The sequence below is a fragment of the Castor canadensis genome, chromosome 4 (genome assembly GCF_047511655.1).
Source record: "Castor canadensis chromosome 4, mCasCan1.hap1v2, whole genome shotgun sequence".
Classification (NCBI taxonomy): Eukaryota; Metazoa; Chordata; class Mammalia; order Rodentia; family Castoridae; genus Castor; species Castor canadensis.
This window is the reverse complement of record NC_133389.1, coordinates 53,423,613-53,445,168: the sequence shown is the minus strand read 5'-3', so window position 1 is coordinate 53,445,168 and position 21,556 is coordinate 53,423,613. Positions and strand designations below refer to the sequence as shown.

Below are 21,556 nucleotides of genomic sequence, written 5' to 3'. Positions count from 1 at the left end.
CCATTTGAACTGAGGTAAGATGAAATCTAAGTGAAGTTTTGATTGTATCTCTTTTATAATCAGGGAATTTGAACACTTCATGTATTTACTAGCCATTTGTACCTACCTCTTCCTTTGAGAATTCTGTTTAATTCATGTGCCCATTTCTTCATTGGGATGTTGATTCTTTGGGCGTTGAATTTTTTGAGTTCCCTGTAGATTCTGGACATTAGTCCCTTATCAAATGAGTAGCTGGCAAAGATTTTCTCTCATTCTGTGGGCTGTCTTGAGTCTAGCAACTGTTATCTTTTGCTGTGCAGAAGCTCTTTAGTTTGATGCAGTTCCACTTGTTCATTCTTTCTCTTAGATGCTGAGCCTTTTGAGTTCTACTTAGGAAGTTGTTCCCTACACCTACATGTTCCAATATATTTCTTACTACTTCCTGGAGTTGTTTCAAAGTTTCAGGCCTTATATTAAAGTCTTTGATTTACTTTTGAGTTGATTTTGGTACAAGGTGAAAGACGGGGACCTAGTTACAGTTTTCTACATGTGGATATCCAGTTTTCTCAGCAACATTTGTTGAAGAGGTTGTCTTTTCTCCATTGTGTGTTTTAGACTCCTTTGTTGAAAATCAGTTGGCTATAGATGCGTGGGTTTATGTCTGGGTCTTCTATTCTGATCCATTGGTCTTCTTGTCTGTGGAAAACTAATGACTTTATAATATATAGCTATAATATAATGTCTTCTTATTTTTTTTCAGTGCTGGGAATTGAACATAGAGCACTGAACATGTTAGGCAAGTGCTCTACCACCGAGCTACCTAGAGTCTTCTACCTATTGCCTTCTATAAAACTGTTCCCTACTTCATATGATGGAATTAAATATATCAACACTACATCCAATTGATAGTCCATAAAACTGTTAGTCCAACAAGTTTAAGAATCACAAATTAATCCTTAATTCTGGTCAGAAACTTAAGTGTCTTGGCTGCTAGTCTTTGCATCATTTAGTATGAAAAGTTATCCAAGATTTAAAAAAAAATAGGTTTATGTAGGATGCTGTACCTTTTCTTTGTTATCACCTTCTCCTTGAGTTAATTTTGACCACTGTACTAATACAACAATAAGTCAAATACAGTGTCCAGATTAATATGAGCTAATGACCTATTGATGTTATTATGAATGTTGATTGTTTGGGGTTGAGTTTTTTAAGTTCCCTATAGATTCTGGATATTAGCCCCTTATCAAATGGGTAGCTGGGAAAGATTTTCTCTCATTCTGTAGGCTATTTCTTTTGCTGTGCTTTTTCTTTAAATGGTTTCCAAAGAAGTCCTGTATCAAATCCATGAATGTACAGATGATTAAAACAGAGCTACTTAGGTTGAAGCACAAGTAGGAACCCTGGTCCTCTCACCAACCCCTTCATTTCCCCTTTATCTCCTCCTTTCACTAGCCCTGGGGCACATTCAAAAACTTTAAACTTTCAGAACACTATTTAAAAGTTACTGTAAAATGACAGGAAAGAGCTCACCTTCAAACACTATCCTTCCTTCTAGTCTATCATGGTTTTTCTTCACTGTTATTTGTTTTTATTAGCATACATTAATTGTATAGGGGAGATTCATTATGACATTCCATTGTATTTGGTGAGGTTCGCCCCCACAATCTCTCCCCCTCATCCCTCTCCCTGCCCCACTGAAAGCAATTGCAGGTTTCATTGCTCTAATCATGTATGTATACAAAACACATAGACCACATGCAGCCTCCTTCATCTCCTCCATTCACCTTTCCACCACCCCAACCCCCCACAGGACCTATTTTATGGACCTACCTGCATTTTTAACTCCAAAGTCAGCACTCAAAGGGGTTTCTTGATGTATCTCAGGTGTGAATATACTGTATTTTGATCAGTTTAAACCCTCTATTACTTGCCCTTACCCCTTCTCTCCTACTGCCTATTATTCAACAGTTTTTTTAGTACATGTTATTATTTCACCTACCTGCACTGATGCAATGTATTTTGATACTGTTGACTATCATTCTCTTTTCCTTTCCCTCCTCCCCTGAATTTCATACAGTAGTTCCACCACTATTAACAACATGTTTTATATATATAAATGTGTATGTGTTCTATCATGGGTTGCTGGGTTTTATTTTTTTGGTGTACTGGGGTTTGAACTCAAGGCCTTTGAACGCAGGGCCTCATGCTTGCTAGGCAGGCACTCTACCACTTGAGTCACTCCTCCATCCCTGTTTTTGTGTTGGGTATTTTTGAGATAGGGTCAAACAAACTATTTGTCTGGGCTGGTCTCGAACCTCATCCTCCTGATCTCTGCCTCCTGAGCAGCTAGGATTCTAGGAGTGATCTATCATGTTTTTATAAGAGACTTAGTAAAACTGAAGATAACATTGAAAACTTAAAGACACTAAAATGGAGCCAGTGTGGTAAAACATGTCTGTAATCCCAGGATTTGGGAGAATGAGGACACTGAGTTTGAAGTTAGTCCGGGCTACATAGTGAGACCCTGTTTCAAAACAACAAAAAAAATCCCGGTGCCAGTGGCATCTTACCTACTGAGAGGCTGAGATCTAGAGGACCATGACTAGAAACCAGCCCAGGTAAATAGTTTAAGACACCATCTCTAAAATAACCAGTGCAAAGCCCTGAGTTCAAACCCCAGTCCATGAAAAAAAAAAAAACAACTTGATTTTTAAGTACTAAAATGGAACATACTTTCTTATAGAAACAGGGTTAACTATGACACAACCCATTTGTAAGTTGAATTATTACTATGGAGCACATTATCTGCAACAAAAACTAAACTCTTAAAGGCCTTTTACTAGCTTTAATTTCAGTACCTGTACTTTCAGTGTTATTTTATTTATATTTGTGAGCACAGACTGTAAAACTGAGGTATGAAGAGCTAGCAGAGGATTTCAAAATACAAAAACAAGACATAAATTGAGAACATTAGCAGCCTTTCTTAGTTTCAATTTCTCCCATCATTAAATTAAAACTTTAAAAAAATGGAAAAACAAGAAAATTTCTATTTTTTTCCCTTAACATTCTGATGGAACTGGCAGGCAGAGGGGAAAAAAAAAATCTCAATTCTCTGTAAATTAAAACTACTTCCTAACATTTGAGGGTTTACTAAATTTCTATACCATCCCAAAGAAAAAACCAAAACACTACCATGCCATTCTTTTCAAAAGAAACTACTTAGTAACATTATACCTGGTTGATTTTCACTGATATCAAACTCCAATGTTTTAACGGGATTTTCCAGCTGACATGCTAAAATAAGATCATCTTCACATTCAATGTCTTCCTCTTCAGTTTTCTTCTTTATATCTGGGCCTATGTAGATATGGGATATTGGGGTTGGTCTATGAAGCAAGTAAGAAATTACACTTAAAAAAAAATCATTGGATCTTGATCTCTAAACACCATCTTCAACAGAAGGAACTAGTATTTCTCTTTGTCATAATAGAATTTCAATAAATAAAGAAAACAGAGACTATTAGGTAAGACATTAATCATAATATTAAGTAATTATTATAGCCAAGATTCACTGACAGATACTAAAATTGTGAGTGAAAATTTAAAAAGAAACAGAATATTAACATAGACTCAAAGTGTCTCTTCAAGCCTAGCACAGGGGTTCAGACCTGTTCAGCTCCTAGAGAGAATCATTTGAGACTAGGAGTTTGAGGCCAACCTGGGTAACACTGGGGAACCCTGTCTCAATAAAAAGAAAAGAAAATCTCCCTCAAGACATAAAGGCAAAGCTAGTAACTATGATGGTTAATAAGATGGCTAATTTTATGTGTCAACTTGAGGAAACTACAGTACCTAGGTCTTAGGTTATACATTAGTCTAGATGTTTCTGTTAAGGTTTTTTTGGATGAGATTAATATTTAAATCAGCTGACTAAGAGTAAAGCAGATTGTCCTCTATAATGCAAATGAGCCTCATTCAATCAGTTAAAGGCCTTAATAGAATAAGCTCAACTTCCCCAAAAGAGGAAATTTTCCCAGCAGACTATCTTTGGACAAGAACTGCAACATTTAACTCTTCTTTGGTCTCCAGCCTTCTGGCTCATTCTTGCAAATTTTAGAATTACACACAACTGTGTAAATCAATTCCTGAAAATCAATCAATCTAATCTCAATCTCTCAATCTCTCTCTCTCTCTCTCTCTCTCTCCATATACATACCAAACACATATACAAAATTGAAACTGTTTCTTTGGAAAACCTCAATATAGCAACTTTTCAGTGAAGACATCCTGGCAGACACTACCTTAACCAAAGGATCACAGCAAACATCACCAATAATAAGGCATACTGATCTTATGAACTCCTTGATATGTAAAGGACACAATATCATTTTTTGGTACTCTCACTTTAATCATAAGAAAACACTGGACAAACACAAACTGAGTGGCATTCTACAATATGAGTAATCAGTACTTTTCAAATGTCAAGTTAGGAAAGTAAAGGAAGACTAAGGAACTGATTATAGACTAGAAGAGGGTAACAAGAAATAGCAACAAAAAGCAACGTAGAATCATGGACAGGATCTTATAGCAACAAAAAGTGCATTAGTGAAAAACTGATGAAATGTGAATAAGCCTGGGTAAAAATTGAATACGCTCTCTAGTTTGGTTAATAGTATTGTATCAGTATTAGTTTTCTGTTCTCGGTAATTATACCATGGATGCGTAAGATGTTAATATGGAAACACAGTGAAGAATATAAAAGAGCTCTTTATACTATTTTTGCAACTTTTCTGTAAATTTAAAATTACTTCAGTTTTTAAAGTTATATATAATCATTTTAAATTTTAAAAATTCTATTCTAGATAAAATTATAATAAAGAATAAATTCATACTGAAAGTTAACGGTAAAATAAAAAAAAATGATTTGACAGGCAGATGCTCTGGAGAAGATTCTCATGACACGCTCTGATCACTAACTCTCACCCATATCAGTTCTTCAGAGTTATTAATTCTTCCATTTTAACATGAAGTCTGCAAAAAGTTTTAAAGACAAAAAGCCAAATAAAATTCTAAAAATTCAAAAATTTTAATTATACAACAGAAATCAGTAACAACAAAATTTGAAGGGCAGCTAAACTACATATGATTACAGGTGGGAAAGGGAAAATGCCATTTCTAAGATCAATTTTTAAAATTTCCTAAGAGTTGAATGACTCTAAACTTTTTGGAGTCTTAAATTTTTACTAGCATACGTTTCATTTCTATAATCATTCTAACGCTAAGGCAGGATGGCAAAATGAATTTTGTTTTGCAAATTTTGAGACTTTTTCTCATACATGCCCTGAAATGCTGCAAAATCAGAACATGGATCATAAAAAAGTTAAGGAAAATGCTACAAAAATATTAAATAGATAGAATATCTTTATACCACATCTCTTTGACTTTAATAGAAGCAATAAAAATATTTATCTCTATATAAAATAAAATGCTCTCAAAAAATATACTTTCCATATGCTATCAACTTTAAATGTATACTGATTTTGCTAAGGGAGTCCTAAATAATTCATTCTCTGTAAATAATCTAAAAAATTAGTAAGTAAACTACAGAATTCTTTTTAATCCCTCTTTTTCTCCAAATTAAAAATAATTTTACAGCACTCAAGCAGCAAAGTGCCTGCCTAGCAAGTGCAAAGACCTGAGTTCAAACCCTAGTACTGCCAAAAAATAAGATAATCTAAAATAATAACTTTACCAGTGATAACATTAAAATGTCATTTGGAAGTAATATCAGGTTAAATGGAGAATTTTTCTCTCTAAAGGAATTTTGTGATAAGGAGAACAAAGACTAGTAAAGTGAAGTAAAAGGAAAATTTAGAAATTTTCATGTTGTTATATATTTAACATTCAATAAGAGATTAATAATAGAGCAAAATATTAATTTTCAAATGTTCTGTAATTAGATAGTACTGATGTTTGTACGACTTTGGAAATTTATTAAAAACCACTGAATTATACACCTGAAAAGGGTGAATACTCATAGCATGTGAATTGTATCAATTCAAAAATCTATATCCTAATATAGGTCACAGTGCTTCTCCAAGTTCTTTTCCTAAAAATGCTAGACTCACTTGAAGCTAATACCTTATTTATATAGTCCAATAATTAATGGTAAATGTCACAAAGTTCATGTTACCTTAAAGACAGTCAAAGAGAACAGATTTTGGATCCAAGTTCTTTCATCATAAAACTCTTTAAGAATATAATATGAAATCAAAGTGACTAACCCTTACAGAATGAAATTACCATAATTACATGAGTAAATAAACTTTCTAGAGAAACTTTTATGATATAGAAACCATAAACCAGAATACAGATTTTTATATAAAATTTCAATGAAAATGCCTACACGAAAATTTAATTATTGCAGGTTAAAGAGCGCTGACAGTATTTCCCAATCTTACCTGGTTCTGTCATCTGAGATTTTTGTATCAGAGTATCTCTTATTTTCTCCACCCACAAGTAAAGAATACTTTCACCAATATTCTGTCTAAACAAAATTCAGGGGAAAAAATTGTTATTTCAAAAAGTTCCCTTCTGAAATTCAAGAAGTAGAGACATACTTAAAATCAAAAACATTAAAAAAAAAAAAAACACAAAAACTAGCCATGCTTTTCCCAGAAGAATTCCTAAAAAGATAAAAGTTTATCAACATTTGTGCCTGAGTAATACAGATTGTTTATATCAAAATTTAAAATTCCAACTGGCTTCAAGATTAACTTACCTTACTTAAAATAAGTAAAAGAGTGGAAATCAAAGAAGGCAAAGAAAATTCCTGAATTTGAACTGGATGAGCTAGATAGACATAAACATGGCTTTGTTTCTGTAAGTGGAAGCAGTTTCAGTATTCACCGTCCAACTGCTGCTTGCTTTTTTAAACTTCTTAAACACATATTTGGTTTACTCATTTAGTATACTTATTTCAACAAAGAAAAATGCAAAACTCCTTCAGGGATTTAATTTATAAGACCTAGAAAATAATCAATTCTACAACTTTATACCTGTTTTTGACAAAATATTCTATTGTCTAATTGATTCATTCTGGTTCCAAATAATATCTGGCTGCCTCATGTAATTCAATTCATCTCAAAGGATCACTAAGTAAAAGAATGTGTCATGGGTTAAATCCAAGTCATGACCATAGTTATTTTAAATAATGACAACAGCAATAAAATAAAGGCCAAATATCTACTCTTTAGGGAATGACACTAATTTTAAACTAGCTTTGGTATGTGTTTAAAGAAATCACCACACTATTTCATAGCAACACCTTACCTTCTTCCTTTATAAGTTTCCTTTAAAACCATTATCTCTATCACCACTCATCATCAGCACCCACCAAAAGAAACTTTCAAAGCAAGCATGAGGAAGAAAAACAACACTTTTTAGACAATCTGTACCCTCAAACCCTACCTATCTCATTGGTACATAACTCCTAGCAGTAAAACCATCTTCCACAGATATCCTTTTGTAACCTTTGTTTTTAGAGACATCAAAAGTCAACTGGAAAGACATAAAAATTGAGAATGTCAGTGAATTTCTTTTAAACAATTCCCACTCGTATTCTCTCTTTTCAGTAAAAGACAATAAACCAGACACTGCAAGATAAAATATAATGAGTATGGGCTGGAGGCATAGCTGGAGTGGTAGACACTCGCCTAGCAAGCATGAAGACCTGAGTTCAAACCCCACTACCACCAAAAAAAAGTACTGTTAGATATATAGATAGATAGATACATCAACACATCTAATCCTCATAACTGTCTAATGAAGTCAATTATTATTCCTTCATTAACGAAGAAACAAATTTACAGAGATTGATTAACTTAGCTAAGATATTCTTACAAGCAGAAAGAAGCCTAGAGCTGGAATAAAAACAAGGACTGAGGGCTGGCAGAGTGGCTCAAGTGGTAGAGTGCCAAGGCATGAGGCCCTGAGTTCAAACTCCAGGTCCGCCAGAAAAAACCCAAGACTGAGGTTCAAACCTCAAGCCAACTGCATTTTGCATTCCTACCAAAGAGCTATGTTAGGCAAGTAAACCTTTTGAACTAAATTGCAACTTCCTCATCTGTGAAAAGAGAGGTTTAAAACATTTTGTTTCTAAAAGTCTACAATCCCAGCTTATCAAAAACAAAAATTTTAGGGCTGGACATGGTGGCTCACACAAATAATCCTAGCTATTCAAGAAGCAGAGATCAGGCAGATCACAACTCAAGGCCAGCCCAGGCAAAAAGTTAGCAAGACCTCATCTCAACCAATAAGCTGGGCATGTCATCCCAACACAGAAAGTATAAATAGGAGTATCATGGTCTACATGATACCCAGGCAACATAGCTAAAAAATAAGTAAAGGGCTGCAGCAGTGACTCATGTGGTAAAGTGCTTGCCCAGCAAGCACGAGGCTGAGTTCAACCCACAGTACCACCTAAAAGAAAAGATGCTTTCTGTTATTACCTCAGTTAATCCTTATAATCATTCTTTGAGACAGGAAAATCATCCCTCTGTGAATACAAATTCATATTCTGAACTTTTTAGTAACACCTTGCAAGAATTTTTACAGTTAATAAGTAGTTCTTCCACAATAGTAGACAAGAAAATTAAATCTTCACTCCAGATTTCCTCTCCCTTGGCTTCCTTCAGAGGAATACGTGAGGGCATTTATTTTATTCTTGAGACAGAGTCTCACTGGGTAGCCCCGGCTGGTCTCAAACTCAAGATCCTCCTGCCTCAGCCTCCCAACTACAGGGATTACAGGCACGTGACACTATGCCTGGCTCCTGCTCAGCATCATTTATTGACTACTCTCTTCTCTACTAGACTTAACATAACTACTACTGAAAACCCAGACTGAGGAAGTCATGGTATGTATAAAGGATTTCCTGAGAAAAATGAAAAATCATTCCTTCTCATAGAACCCCAAAAGTCCACCATTAAAAGTGATGTGAGCTTTTTCAGTTTATTACTGTTATTTTTTTTCTCTTATAAAAATAACTTGTTCCAATCTTTTAACTATCCATTAGAATTTGGTATGATTCTAACTAAAAAAGTAATTTTCAAACTTATTCTTTCTAACCATAGGTAAGGAGTACTTTAATCAATATTCTGTCTAAACAAAATTCAGGGAGAAAATAATATTTTAAAAAATTCCCTTCTCAAATTCAAGAAACAGAGACATATTTCAAATCTTTTACAGAATTAGAAGCTAATTGTGTTAGGAAAAATGCCTCTCGCAAAGAAAGCTCACGAGAAAAGTCTCATGTCCAAGAGCAAGGTTTAATGACAGATTCCAGCTGCCAGGCTGGCTGGGGAAAGATGGCACAGCCCTGACTCTGGCCTAGGCGTGGATTTTATAGAAAAGGGAGCTTGAGGAAGTTAGAGCACAGGACTTTCCGTTGGGGTGGAGGTGCCATTGGGGGTGGAGCTGCCTGTGGGAGGCTCCGTTTCTCCAGAAGTGAAGCCTGGGGATGAAAAGGCCACCGATTCACAAAATGGCGACATTATTGTTCTTCCTAACAAATTGAACTGACAAAAAGCTGAGAGCCCTATCTACTGAACCACTACCCCTTCTCTTTCTTTTTGTTCCCTGGCTCATGAGATGAACAATTCTGCTCTACTATGTGCTCCCACAAGCCCAGAGCAACAAGGCCAACTGGTCATAGACTAGAACCTCTAAAACTGAGCCTTTTCTCTACAAGTTGACAATCTCAAGTGAACTTGGTGACAAAAAGCTAATACACTGCTACTATGTGCTAGAATATAGTACATGGATAATGTCATTTAATCCTTACAATGAAATTATCCCCATTTTACAGATAAAAAATAGATAGAAAACCACACTATTCAAGACTGTTGGCAATAATGGTGCCAATAGGTTTCGGTTCTTACTGCACCCTAAGCTTCTGTTTTCCAGGGTCACGGTCCTGCCTCAAGTCTAGCTTGAATCCTCCTTCTGCCCCAACCTCCAATCAGCATGAACCATAAGATCCTAACCAATCAGATCATGCCAAATCTCACTGAGGGGTATTTAAGCCCCTGCCCCTCTCTCTCCCTCTCTCTCTCTCTCTCTCTCTTTGCTCTCTCCCTCTCCCACCCGGCAATAAAGAATCTCTTGGCCAGGTTACTCCTCTCTGCGTGGTCACTTTGGGCCTACATTTGCCTTACATTTTGGTTCCATGACTCAGATGGGGGCTCCCCACTAATCCTGGTGGTACCCCCATTCCAACTCACCCCACGACCACCCTGAGGATGTGACTGGCCAGTTCTCATCCTCCCGATCGCCCAGCTTGCATCCAACACTGGACATTCTTTGGTGAGTCCACATACCCTTATTGGGCTCCCTTTGCGGTCTCTCCCTGCAGTGTCTCTGGGATTTAAACACCCCCACTTTTTGGATATCTCTGGGACTCAGACAGTAGAGGGGGGTTCCCTTCCCTCTGTTCGGCTTTGGTCTATTTTTGTCATCGGTCTCGGAGACTACCCATCTGCAAAGCCCGGTGCTGGGTGACACACAGCCTCTGGGCCCCGGGGGCCCTACAAGCCACTTGAACGCAGTGATGACTGCTTCTCGTGCGCCTTGTACCGTTCTCAGGATATTAGAGCCACGTAGGGACACTCCATGATTCCATATATCCTTCCAACCGGCTCCCACTATGGGGGCCACCTCCTCTTTGCCGTCTGACTCCCCACTGAGATGCCTCCTCAATAATTTGGACACCTTGGGTTTGACCCCAGATATAAAACAAAAAATTTGATCCGCTTTTGCACTCAAATCTGGCCCACTTATCCTTTGGACAACCAAAATCACTGGCCCCTTTTCGAGTCTTTAGATCACAACCTTTTACGGGACATATAACTACTGTAAGCGATTGGGACGATGGGGAGAGATTCCATTATGTCCAAGCCTTTGCATACCTCCGTCTAAATCCGGCCCTCTGACCTCGAACCCTCCCTCTGTACTTTCTGTTCCCCTGCGCAGATTCTATCAGCCTGTAAACCAGTTTCTAAATCAGCCAATTCCTCTCCCAAACCTCCTTCCCCATGTAAGCAGACTTCTTGTGCTGCTTACCATACCTATCTCTTCCTATCTTCCTGAAAAACTTTCCCTGTCATGGAGTTAAGCAAGGCACTCCTTGCCACTTCTGGCCTCAAGGCGGTTCCAGCTCTGGGAGAGCTCATGCTCCCTTCCCGTGGGCTGAGACAAAGCCCCAGATTTATTCAGCGACCGGAGAATGGAGGTTTCGTTTTGCTGAAAGCCTGCCAGTACCAGTCAATGGGAGCAACCTAGAGGCACAGGTGATGGCTAATCCCTTAAGCATGTGTCATGCCTCCAGGCTCTGTCTTCCCCTCCCTTACCTAAGATGTCAGCTCACCTTTTCTGCCTCCTCCATGGTCTCACGTGTCCTCTGTCTCTGTCTGCCTTCCCCTCCCTGGGCTTACCAGGACCCTGCCTCCCATGAAAAACTCATAGCATGGTACCTTATGACTTAAATTATTCCAACTAGTCTGCCAGGCCTCTCAGTCTAAAATAACTGTAAATCAGCTGCTTTACAAAAGCACTTATAAAAAATTGCAGCTGCCACACTCATGCTATAACTCCGCCCCCACAAAGGGAGGAGGGAAAGCAAACAGGCGCACCTGTGCACAGGATGCCAGCTTCTGGACACAGCAAAAATGCCTGCCATAGCTAAGAAAATCCATAGAGAGGACCCAGCACATCCTGGGCCACCAGCCACATGTGATGACTGTGGCCTGCCACCACTTCCCCTAGAATAAACGTGCACAGAGTACACGGGAAGGAGGGAGGGGCGACAGGCTGCAGGATCAGGCCTAGGCAGTCAGGGTCATTTGTCCCAGGTGTGTGTGGAGGGAGTAGCACCTTGCACAAGTCCTGCTCCTAGCCCCACCTCACACTTCAGGGAATCAGACCCTTGTAAGTCAATTGTTAGCTCAGGGTTATAGTTCCAGAAATAACAAAATAGACATTACTGTGGTCTCTAAATTTCTCATTTAGAATTTTCTATACCTTTGGCCTCAGCATAAATTTTTCCCTCCAAATATTAACACTAGTTGTCCCATATGGCACTGTTACTGGCCTGAAATGCCCTCTGATTGCCCTTCTCTAACTTTACAAATGATTTCTTTGTTAAAAAGGTAGCCTTTATTAAAGAGGCTGCCTGCTGTTAGCTAAAAGACAGGATTCTTAATGTTTTGTTCTTTCTAGATGGGACCTGCATCTTCCAGTCTTTGGCTGGTAGATGTTAGAAGCTTTGTACTGAGGCCTGGCCTCAGTATGCCTTGGGTGACCAAGAGAAGTGGCCTTCACAAGGTTCCTTAAATTACAATACCATACTCCAATTAGACCTTTTCTATAAGAGTAAAAAAGTAAACTGAGGTCCCCTATACAAATTTCTACCTTCTAAGCCACCTCAATAATCAGAACCTCTTAATGAGTGCTTCCCTCTCCAAGAGGCAATGGTAGGAAGAGGGCAAATCGTATGTCCCCTTCCAGTTATCAAATCTAAGGAAAATTTAAAAACATCTAAACAGCTGTACTGATGCCCAGACAAATACATTCAAGCCTTTATCTCTGTGATCCAAACTTTTCAACTGACATGAAAGGGTATTATGCTTCTACTAGACCAGACTCTTATCTCATTAGAAAAACAATGGGTTCTGGCCCAGGCCACTCAGGTTGGAAATGATTGTAAGGCTCAAGCAGTAGAGTGCTGCTTTACAAGCATAAAGTCCTGAGTTCAAGCCCAGTACAGCCAAAATAAAAAATAATAATTATTATTATTATAATTATTATAATAATTGGGGCTGAGGAAGTACCTCAATGGAAGACTGTCTGCCCAGTATGTGCAAAGCCCTGGGTTCAATTCCCCAGCATTACCAAAAAAAGTTAAAAAAATTAAAAAATGGTAAAGAAGATAAGTGGCATTAATGTCACTTCAGCCATCTTATAGTAGAAAAACATAGTTTAACCTAGACCAGATCCCTCATTCTTCAAGTGAGGAAACTGAGGCCCAGAACAGTTCAGAGACTTGCTCTCCAGAGTGTCAGGTGTCAATGTAAAATAACAACTTTACTTTACAGCAACAACTTAAAAAAAAAAAAAAAAGAAAGAAAAGATCCTCTTACCTTTCTACAGCAACTTAAGGATGCTATCAGAAAGCATACCACAGTGGACTCAGAATCACAGGTGAGAGAGGTTCTCCTCAAAGATAAATTTCTGTCAGCCCCAGATATTTGTAAAAAATTTGGACTGTAGCTGAAGGGAAAAGTCATTGAACCAAGACAGACAGCTAGCCATGTCTGTATTTATGGCTATGTCTGTATGTCCGGGACCTTACTAACAGGAGAGAAAAAGATAAGAGACACCATGGCCTCATTGCTGCTCTCAGAGAGGGTCCCACCCGACTGGAGCCTGAATCCTGAACTTGATACCATGGTGGACAGGAGGGGCACTTCTGCAGAGAATGCTTAAGGGGGGACAGCCCAGGAGACAGCCCCACCCCCAACTGGGACCCTGCCGTCTGCAAGGGTAACCACTGGAGGTCTAAGTGCTCCTGCCTCCAGATGGAAGGCAAGGTGCCACCTCCTATAGATTGATGGGTCTCAGCCTCCTGTCCACACTCCATTTTTTGGCATCAATGTTGAGGAGCCATAATGGTAGAAAAACAAAAGGTCATTTTCCTCCTAGACAGTGGAGCCCATTTCTCTGTTTTACCTTTTTCTCCCGGTCCCTGGTCCAATGACAAAAGTTATCATTCAGGGCAAATCTAGCCAGCCCTTAGAGTGCTAGTTTACCTGGCCTCTGGCCTGCTCTTGAGGAGACCTCCTCTTCTGTCACTCTTTCCTCATAGTACCTAAAACTCCAGTGTCCCTGCTGGGGCAGGATTTACTATCTCAATTAAAGCTCAAATTCTCCTCCCCCCAGGCAGCTATCTCTGCAGCACCCTCCTTCAGGAACAAAGAGATTCCACAGTGTGGACTGATGAGATGAGTGTAGGGTGAGCCATGACAGCCCTCCCTATTTAAATAAACCTCAAAAATCCCTCACAGTTTCCACACTTAAAACAATATCCCCTCAAGCCTGAGGCCTTATGCCTATTCCTTAAAACAAGGGCTACTGATTAGTTGCTCCAGCCCCTATAATAAATTTAAAATTCTTATAAAAGTTAATTTTAAAATACAAGTTACAAAGTAAACAACTGGAAAGGATATAGATAGGTAATAAATGTATTTTTGAGAAGTTAAAGGAAAAAGGAATGGTTTTTTGGATAAGAAGGGATTTTGTAAAGAAGGGGTTTGTCCTAAAGACTGTTTCAAATAGGAAGGATAAGGACAAACCATCAAAGGGTTTAGTATGTCGTATGAAGGTCTGAGTAAGTTTGAAAAGTATATAATAAAAGCTTTGGTGTGTGATAAAGTTAAAGTTGAATGTAATCTAAGAGTTGCCTAAAAGATTTTTAGGGTCATGTCAAACTAAAATAAAATTGTCTATGTCTATGAAATAACAAGGTTATCTTAATAGTGTTCTGCTCTTGAGTAACATCAACAAAAAAACCATTACAGAGAAAGATTTTATCAAAGAAATTATTTGTGTTTTCTGCTGATCTTGTCAAGCTTTTAAGTACTACTAAATCAGAGTTCATTTACATATTTGTTTATGTGTCTTAAATGACCACCTTGGAACAGTGTTATCTAAATATGGTACAAACATTTAAAAAGTTAAAAGTGTCAATTTATGCAAAATAATAAGTTAAAGCTCTCTTTTATCCAAGAGTGTTACATTTAAATCCTGACAGTCCCTGCCTCCCACAGGTCACCTACCTAGGTGTGGTCTTAAAGGGACAGATCACTCCCTGAGTCATAAATGCATCAATCCAATCTTCTGTCTCCCAACCCCCATAAGACAGCTTACAGCTTTCTTGGCAGTTATAGGATTTTGCAGAATTCAGATCCCTAGGTATGTAATCCCTGAACAGACACTTTTTTATGCTCCTCCTAATATTCCTATTTGGGTCTTAGATAATGTATGGCCACCCATCTCTCTCTCTGTAGTTGGAGGGCTCTTGAAATTGTCTAGGGAAGAACATTTCACAGTGGTTCTCCTGGCCAATGCCCATCCTAATGCCTATGTTCTTGCTCTCCTATTCTTAAGCTTCCTCCCTTGTATCACACTACATGTCTGCTATTGCTAATCAAAAATTTAACCAGCTTCTCCTCCAAGGATACCAATCCCTGATAGCACAACCAAAGGACACCTATAATGGACCCTACCAGGACACTGCGTTATAAACATCAAGACCCCCTTATAGGATGCCTGCTACAATTCCTTGACTCCCGATACCCACCGTGCGGAAGTCAGAGGATTGGCTCGAGACTCTTTATGACCTATGGCTACAAGGGACCTTCATCAACTTCAGGGAAGAGGAAATCTTCATTTTCAGAGTCTGGGTGCACACCACCATGAGGCTCAGCACCCCAACACTGTTTGCCAACTAACCCTCCCTTCCCCTACACCACCCCTTGCCAGCTTGAAGAAGCCAGAGCGAACACAATGCCCCCCTTCCTTAACAAACAAAAAAGGGAGGAATGTTGGCAATAATGGCGCCGACAGGTTTCGGTTCTTACTGCACCCTTAAGCTTCTGTTTTCCAGGGTCACAGTCCTGCCTCAAGTCTAGCTTGAACCCTCCTTCTGCCCCAACCTCCAGTCAGCATGAACCATAAGATCCTAACCAATCAGATCATGCCGAGTCTCACTGAGGAGTATTTAAGCCCCTGCCTCCCCCTCCCCCTCCCCCTCCCCCTCCCCCTCCCCCTCCCTCTCCTCTCTCCTCTCTCCTCTCTCCTCTCTCGGCTCTCTTCCTCTCCCACTTGGCAATAAAGAATCTCTTGGCCAGGTCACTCCTCTCCGCGTGGTCACTTTGGGCCTACATTTGCCTTACAAAGACATTGACTCCAGAAACCTGACCAAAACAGTCTTAACCTCAGCCTGACTTAAGCTTTAGATAGGCTACTGTTTAATTAGGCCCTTACCTTCCTTTGCTCAGCACATTTTCCTTAGAAAAATGGTCATTGTAAATTCTTTATCTGCCCTTTTGAGATCTAAGTTTTAAGGACCTGGGAGACAACCCTGTGAAACCTAATCCTCAAGGGAAAGAGTAGCCCTATCTCCCTCTCAGCCTCTGAGCCTATTGCAAGGGGCACACTGAATTAGTAAACATGGTTGGCCTAATCATAGAGAAAAGTATTTGCAAAATCAGAAATAACTCAACATGCCCAATGCGTTCGTTAATTAGCCTCCCTCTAACATCTAGTGCTTTTCCACTAGCTCATCCCAGCCCTGAAAATCCCTTCTACCTTGTTTCAGAGAAGCTAAATTCAAACTTAGTTCTAGTCTCTCTCCTCTATCCCAGTGGCCTTGAAGACAGTCTGCCTTGCCTGTTTAACTCTGTCCACTGAAATTTCTGCTTTGACAAGCCTCACTCGTCAGCATTAAAATCTAAGACTACATAATACAACATGTGAAGAGATGGGCTGGCAATATAGCTCAGGGGCTTGCCTCATAAGGCCCTGGGTTCAAGGTCCAGTACTGCAAAAAAGAGAAAAAAATGAAACACTGTAGGAAGTTCAAATATCAGTCCTTGTTTTTTTAATTAAACATTGTTAAAATAAACCATCACAAATAGAAATAACACAAAAATTGTTCATCCCCATTTTCTCTTAAGCGATATAATGTTCTAAGCATCTCAAATTTGTATTATTTTCATCTATTCAAAAAGCCCATATACAAAATATTTAAACACAAATTAGGTGTAACAACAAAACTAGCATACATCTAATCAATCATCAAATCCTAGTTCATATTCTTAAATAACTCTTTAATTGACCTTTCTTCTCTATTTGCATTCCTGTTACGGTAATAAAGGCCTCCAAATCCCTCCTGAGTTACTGCTTTTCCTATAATGGCCCTTTCTTCGAACTCTTCAGAGCCTTTCTAGGCTCTCCTTTAGAACCCCAACTCGTCCCAGTCCATCTTCTATACTGCAACAGAAATCTAATTATGTCATATCCCTACCTAAAATGCCTAGAACCTACAATGCAGTCAATGCCCAAACATGCTACTCCAATTAACATGGTCCTTTCTCTCAAACCTACCTCAAATTATATACCTGAAACATACATTTCATGATATGGTTTGGATCTGAAATGTCCTCCAAAAGCCCAAGCCTAGCGCTATTGTTAGGTGGTGATACCTTTAATAGGGTATCACTTTTAAGAGGGCCCAGTCGGAGGTCTTCAAGGCCTTGAAAGGGAGATGGGACCCTAGACTTCTTCCTCTCTTTCACTTCCCAGCCTTGAGGTAAGCAATTTTGCTTCACCATACACTCCTGTCATGATGCACTGCCACAGGCCCAGGACAATGGCGCCAAATAATCACAGACTTAAAATCTCCAAAAACATGAGCCAAAATAAAACTATTCATAAGTTTATTATACTAGGTATTTATTATAGGAATGGAAAGCTAATATAATTTAATAAACTCTGAAGATGACAGGTTGCTTCACACTTAGATGATTTTGCTCACACAGTTCCCTCTACCAGAAAAGTCCTCCTCCTTTGATTACCTGGCAAATTCTGTGCACAAAAGTCACCTTCACGATGGAATCCACCCTTACAATCTTATTCACATGCTCAGAGATAGTCTGTTGCTAAAATTTCTTAAAATGCTACCTTCCCACCTGGTCCAAACAGCTCAGTAACATCTCACTATATTATACTGGTACACATTCATCTAAATTTTGAGTGTGTGTGTGGGGGGAGGTGCTGGGAATCAAACTCAAGGCCTCACGCATGCTAGTCAAGTGTTCTACCACTGAAGTATTACCCTCTCCCCAGGCCCTTCATCTTAATTTTCAAATCCCAAATTCCTGATAGAGGCCAATATGTAAAATGTTCAACAAATGTTTACTGGAAAAACTATTTTTTTTCTACCTCCCTATATAAGTGGCTACTAACCATAGTTTTATCTTCTTATTTAGGCAAAAATAAAATTTAGCTTTCAAAATGATGCTAAATATACAAACAATAGTGTCATAATACTTAGAATCATAAAGCTATAAACATTAAGAACTACTCATATATTTATATATTTAATTTTGAAGTTCAATATTTTTCAATTGCTGCCCCCTGCTGGAAGATGGAAAATATGATTAAATTTTTTTAGACTAAACTTGATTGCATCAATTGCTTTGTAATCTCTGCACCTTCCTAAATCTCAAATAGCTCAATTGAACTAGTTAGAAGGTAATCTCTTAGTAAAAAGGGATTATGAAAAGGTGGTTGGGAAGCTATTTCAGAGGCTATGACGTTGTACATGGCCAGAAAAATCTAACTGATGAATGTAATTAACATGATGGAAGTCATGTGTGGAAGAATTTCAAGAAAAAAAGGAAGTGGTCAACATCATCAAGTTATAGAGATCAAGTAAGATGAGAGGAAAAATGACCACCAGATGTATAATTAAAACATCAATGGTGAGCAAATTTTCAGTGTACTTATCTTATTCTACATAAGAGAGAGATAAATTGACAAAGTAAAAGTAACTGGATTACACAGAGAAGCTTCTTGGGAGCATAAAAGCTTCTTGGGAGTAGCCAGTAAGGTTAGGGAGGGATATCAAAAACCATTTATTTGAAAAAATAACATTTATATGCTTAGAATAATAGAATCATTAAGTGGGGACCCAAGAAAGACCGCACTTCCTATAGGAAAGAACAACTAGAATGGATTCTATGATGACTTACCATTTCTAATTAAATATTTTGGGAAGAAAAGAAACCTGGCCTGGATCCCTGGGACACAAAACGGGTACTCTCACTGTACCAAATGGGGTGGCCACCTAGAACATATAACACAATCTTTACTAGTTCCTGCATAGTTCAGAGTATTATTTATTTATCTCATTAAAATAACCCAATTCAATCATATCTTCTCTGGACTACCTCCTAACTGAATTCCCACATCTGTTCTTGCTATATTCTAATCAGTTTTCACACAAAAATAGGATGATTTTTCAAATACTATTATTGGCACCCCACTACTTAAACTGCTTCTAATTGTTTTCAGGATAAAAATAAAAATCCTTAACATAGCCTACAAAACTTCATAGGCCCTTCCTTGACTACCTGTCCAGGCATTCTCTCACCATGTTCTCTTCCCACTTCTATCATCATTACTATTTCCGGAAAAGGGTCAAGTATCATGATCCAGAGCTTTTCTACATGCTGTGGCCTCTCACTGAAGTTAGCTTGCCTAACTAACTCAGTTCCTAGTCAAACAAGCTGCCTCCTGACTTCCTAGACAAGGCTGTGACTTTTTTCAAACTCAATTAGGACCATACTGCCTATCTTTCTTCTTTCATAGAACTTACCACAGTTACAGTTTTACATTCATTTTTATGATACTGTAAGTAGTATCTTCCCACTGCCCCAGCTGGTAAATTATAAATGCCATTTTAAAAAAGGATCACTTCAGTTTTTGCTAGCCATGTTTATCCAGGATCTAATATAGTGCCTGCCATGTAGAAGTTGTTGAACAAATGAACAAATGAAGAAATAAAGCATTTAGAACAATAACAAATAATTATGGTTAGTCTGCTGTTACGAATTTCATTCCTACCTCTTCTATAAAAATAAACACATGAGAGCAATTTCTCTGACCTTACTTTCACAGCCAGCAAAGAGTTTTTACACCTACTAGCTTTAAATATTTATAGCAAATGTATATATGAAATTACATAACTAATATTTCAAGGTCTGTTCAAGAATCTTTGTATTAATGAAAAGGCACTTTCACAAAAACGTTTAGAAAAGGTACTATAACATCAGTTTCAGCACAAAGCCCAAACACAAATGCTGACAGACTTTTTTTAAATCACCCATCACTTACATATATATTTCCTCAAGGCTGTTGGATAAATCCACACGTTCTTGCCCTTTCAGCCAAGGAGCACTAAGATTGAATAATATATATTAAAGAAGACTATTTAAGGAATAATGTTTATACTTCAAACATAAACTGCTGATTAATACACAAATTGGTTTCAATTTTTTAAAAGTATTTTCATCAAAATGTTGTCTTATATTTTTATAAATCTATACAGATTAAAAATGTTTTCATTGGCATTAACTTATTTAACACTCTCAAGAAATCATAACAAAACTAACACCAATATTATTCAGTTTTAATGGTTTAAAAAAAAATAGAGGTCCAGCTGAGAGCGTAGCCCAAGAGGGAGAGCACCTACCTAGCAAACACAAGACCCTGGGCTCAAAACTTAAACAAACAAATAGACATGAGTTCATAGGGTATCATAAACCTGCCCAAATTTACATAAGTGACAGAACAGGTTACAGAATATTTGCTACAATACTGGAATCTCCAATTTTTCTAGCTGTGTCTCAAAAACAAGTCTAACAAGTAAGCTGGTTAGCACATGATTGCAAAAAAAAATTTTTTTTTAAAAAGTACATTTATATTTATAAGCATTCTATATTATTTGCAATAAATAAAAACAAAAAATTACAGAACTATTTTATTAGTAAGTTTTATTACTATCACTACTAGATAAAAATTTTAGCAAGTTGTTTATGCAAATTTGTTCCAATGAAAGTACATTTATATTTATAAACATTCTGTAACATTTTAAATAATAAAAATTAAAAAACAGAATCACTTTATTAGTAAACTTTATTACTAAGGTTTTAAAATACACAAAAATAATGCCACTTATAAATAAAAAGTTTAGTAACAGTTGTTTATGCACACCTGTTCCCAGGATTTATTCATACTACTAGGTCAAAAGAAGCAAGGTAGATCACAGCTCACTTGCTTCAACAGGTAATGGCAGGTGCCAGTGGCTCACGCCTGTAATACTAGCTACTCAGGAAGCAGAGATCAGGAGGATCATGGTTCAAAGCCAGCCTGGGCAAACAGTCCACAAGACCCTATCTCAAAAAAAACATCACAAAAAAGGGCTGGTGGAGTGGCTCTACGTGTAGGTCCTGAGTTCAAGCCCCAGAATCGCCAAAAAAGAAAAAAAAAGTCATGACTCCTAATGATTAAACTTGGATTTCTAAAAGGTTTCTCAATAACAATGGGAGGAAGGAACTAGGAAGAAACACCAGAAGCACCCTGGGTAATTCCTGGAAGGCTGAATAGTCTGAATTAGAGGTTCATCAAGGAACTCTGGCTAAAGTCAGCAGAAATGGGTTAGGAGAAACCCTAAGGATTTCCAGATTACTAAATGGAACAAAGAGGAAGGTTTTCTAAAGATAATTCTGTAGCTGTTTTACCTCTTTTATGTTAAATGGCACATTTCAATGTGCTTCATATAATTTTTTATTTAAATGCTCTATACAAAATCAAAGAAATGTTTTTAACTTCTACATAGCTTTTAATGAGAATTATTTTTGATAAACACAACACATAGTATAGAAAAATCTTTAAC

The 21,556-nt window shown here is 37.9% G+C and overlaps 1 protein-coding gene across 6 annotated transcripts in view; it reads right to left on the bottom strand.

Moving 5' to 3' along the window:
- Positions 1-21,556, bottom strand: part of Impact (impact RWD domain protein) — a 36,430-nt gene that overhangs the window by 12,415 nt on the left and 2,459 nt on the right. For all 6 annotated transcript variants that reach the window (XR_012447108.1, XR_012447107.1, XM_020169712.2 and 3 more), the window contains exons 4-6: positions 19,996-20,058; positions 6,441-6,526; positions 3,214-3,336 (exon numbers count right to left, since the gene is read on the bottom strand). Coding sequence is in view for 4 of the 6 variants with exons in the window: in XM_020169712.2 (XP_020025301.1) it covers positions 3,214-3,336; positions 6,441-6,526; positions 19,996-20,058 (272 nt within the window). In the remaining 2 variants the exon portion in view is untranslated. The remainder of the gene's footprint in view (positions 1-3,213; positions 3,337-6,440; positions 6,527-19,995; positions 20,059-21,556) is intronic.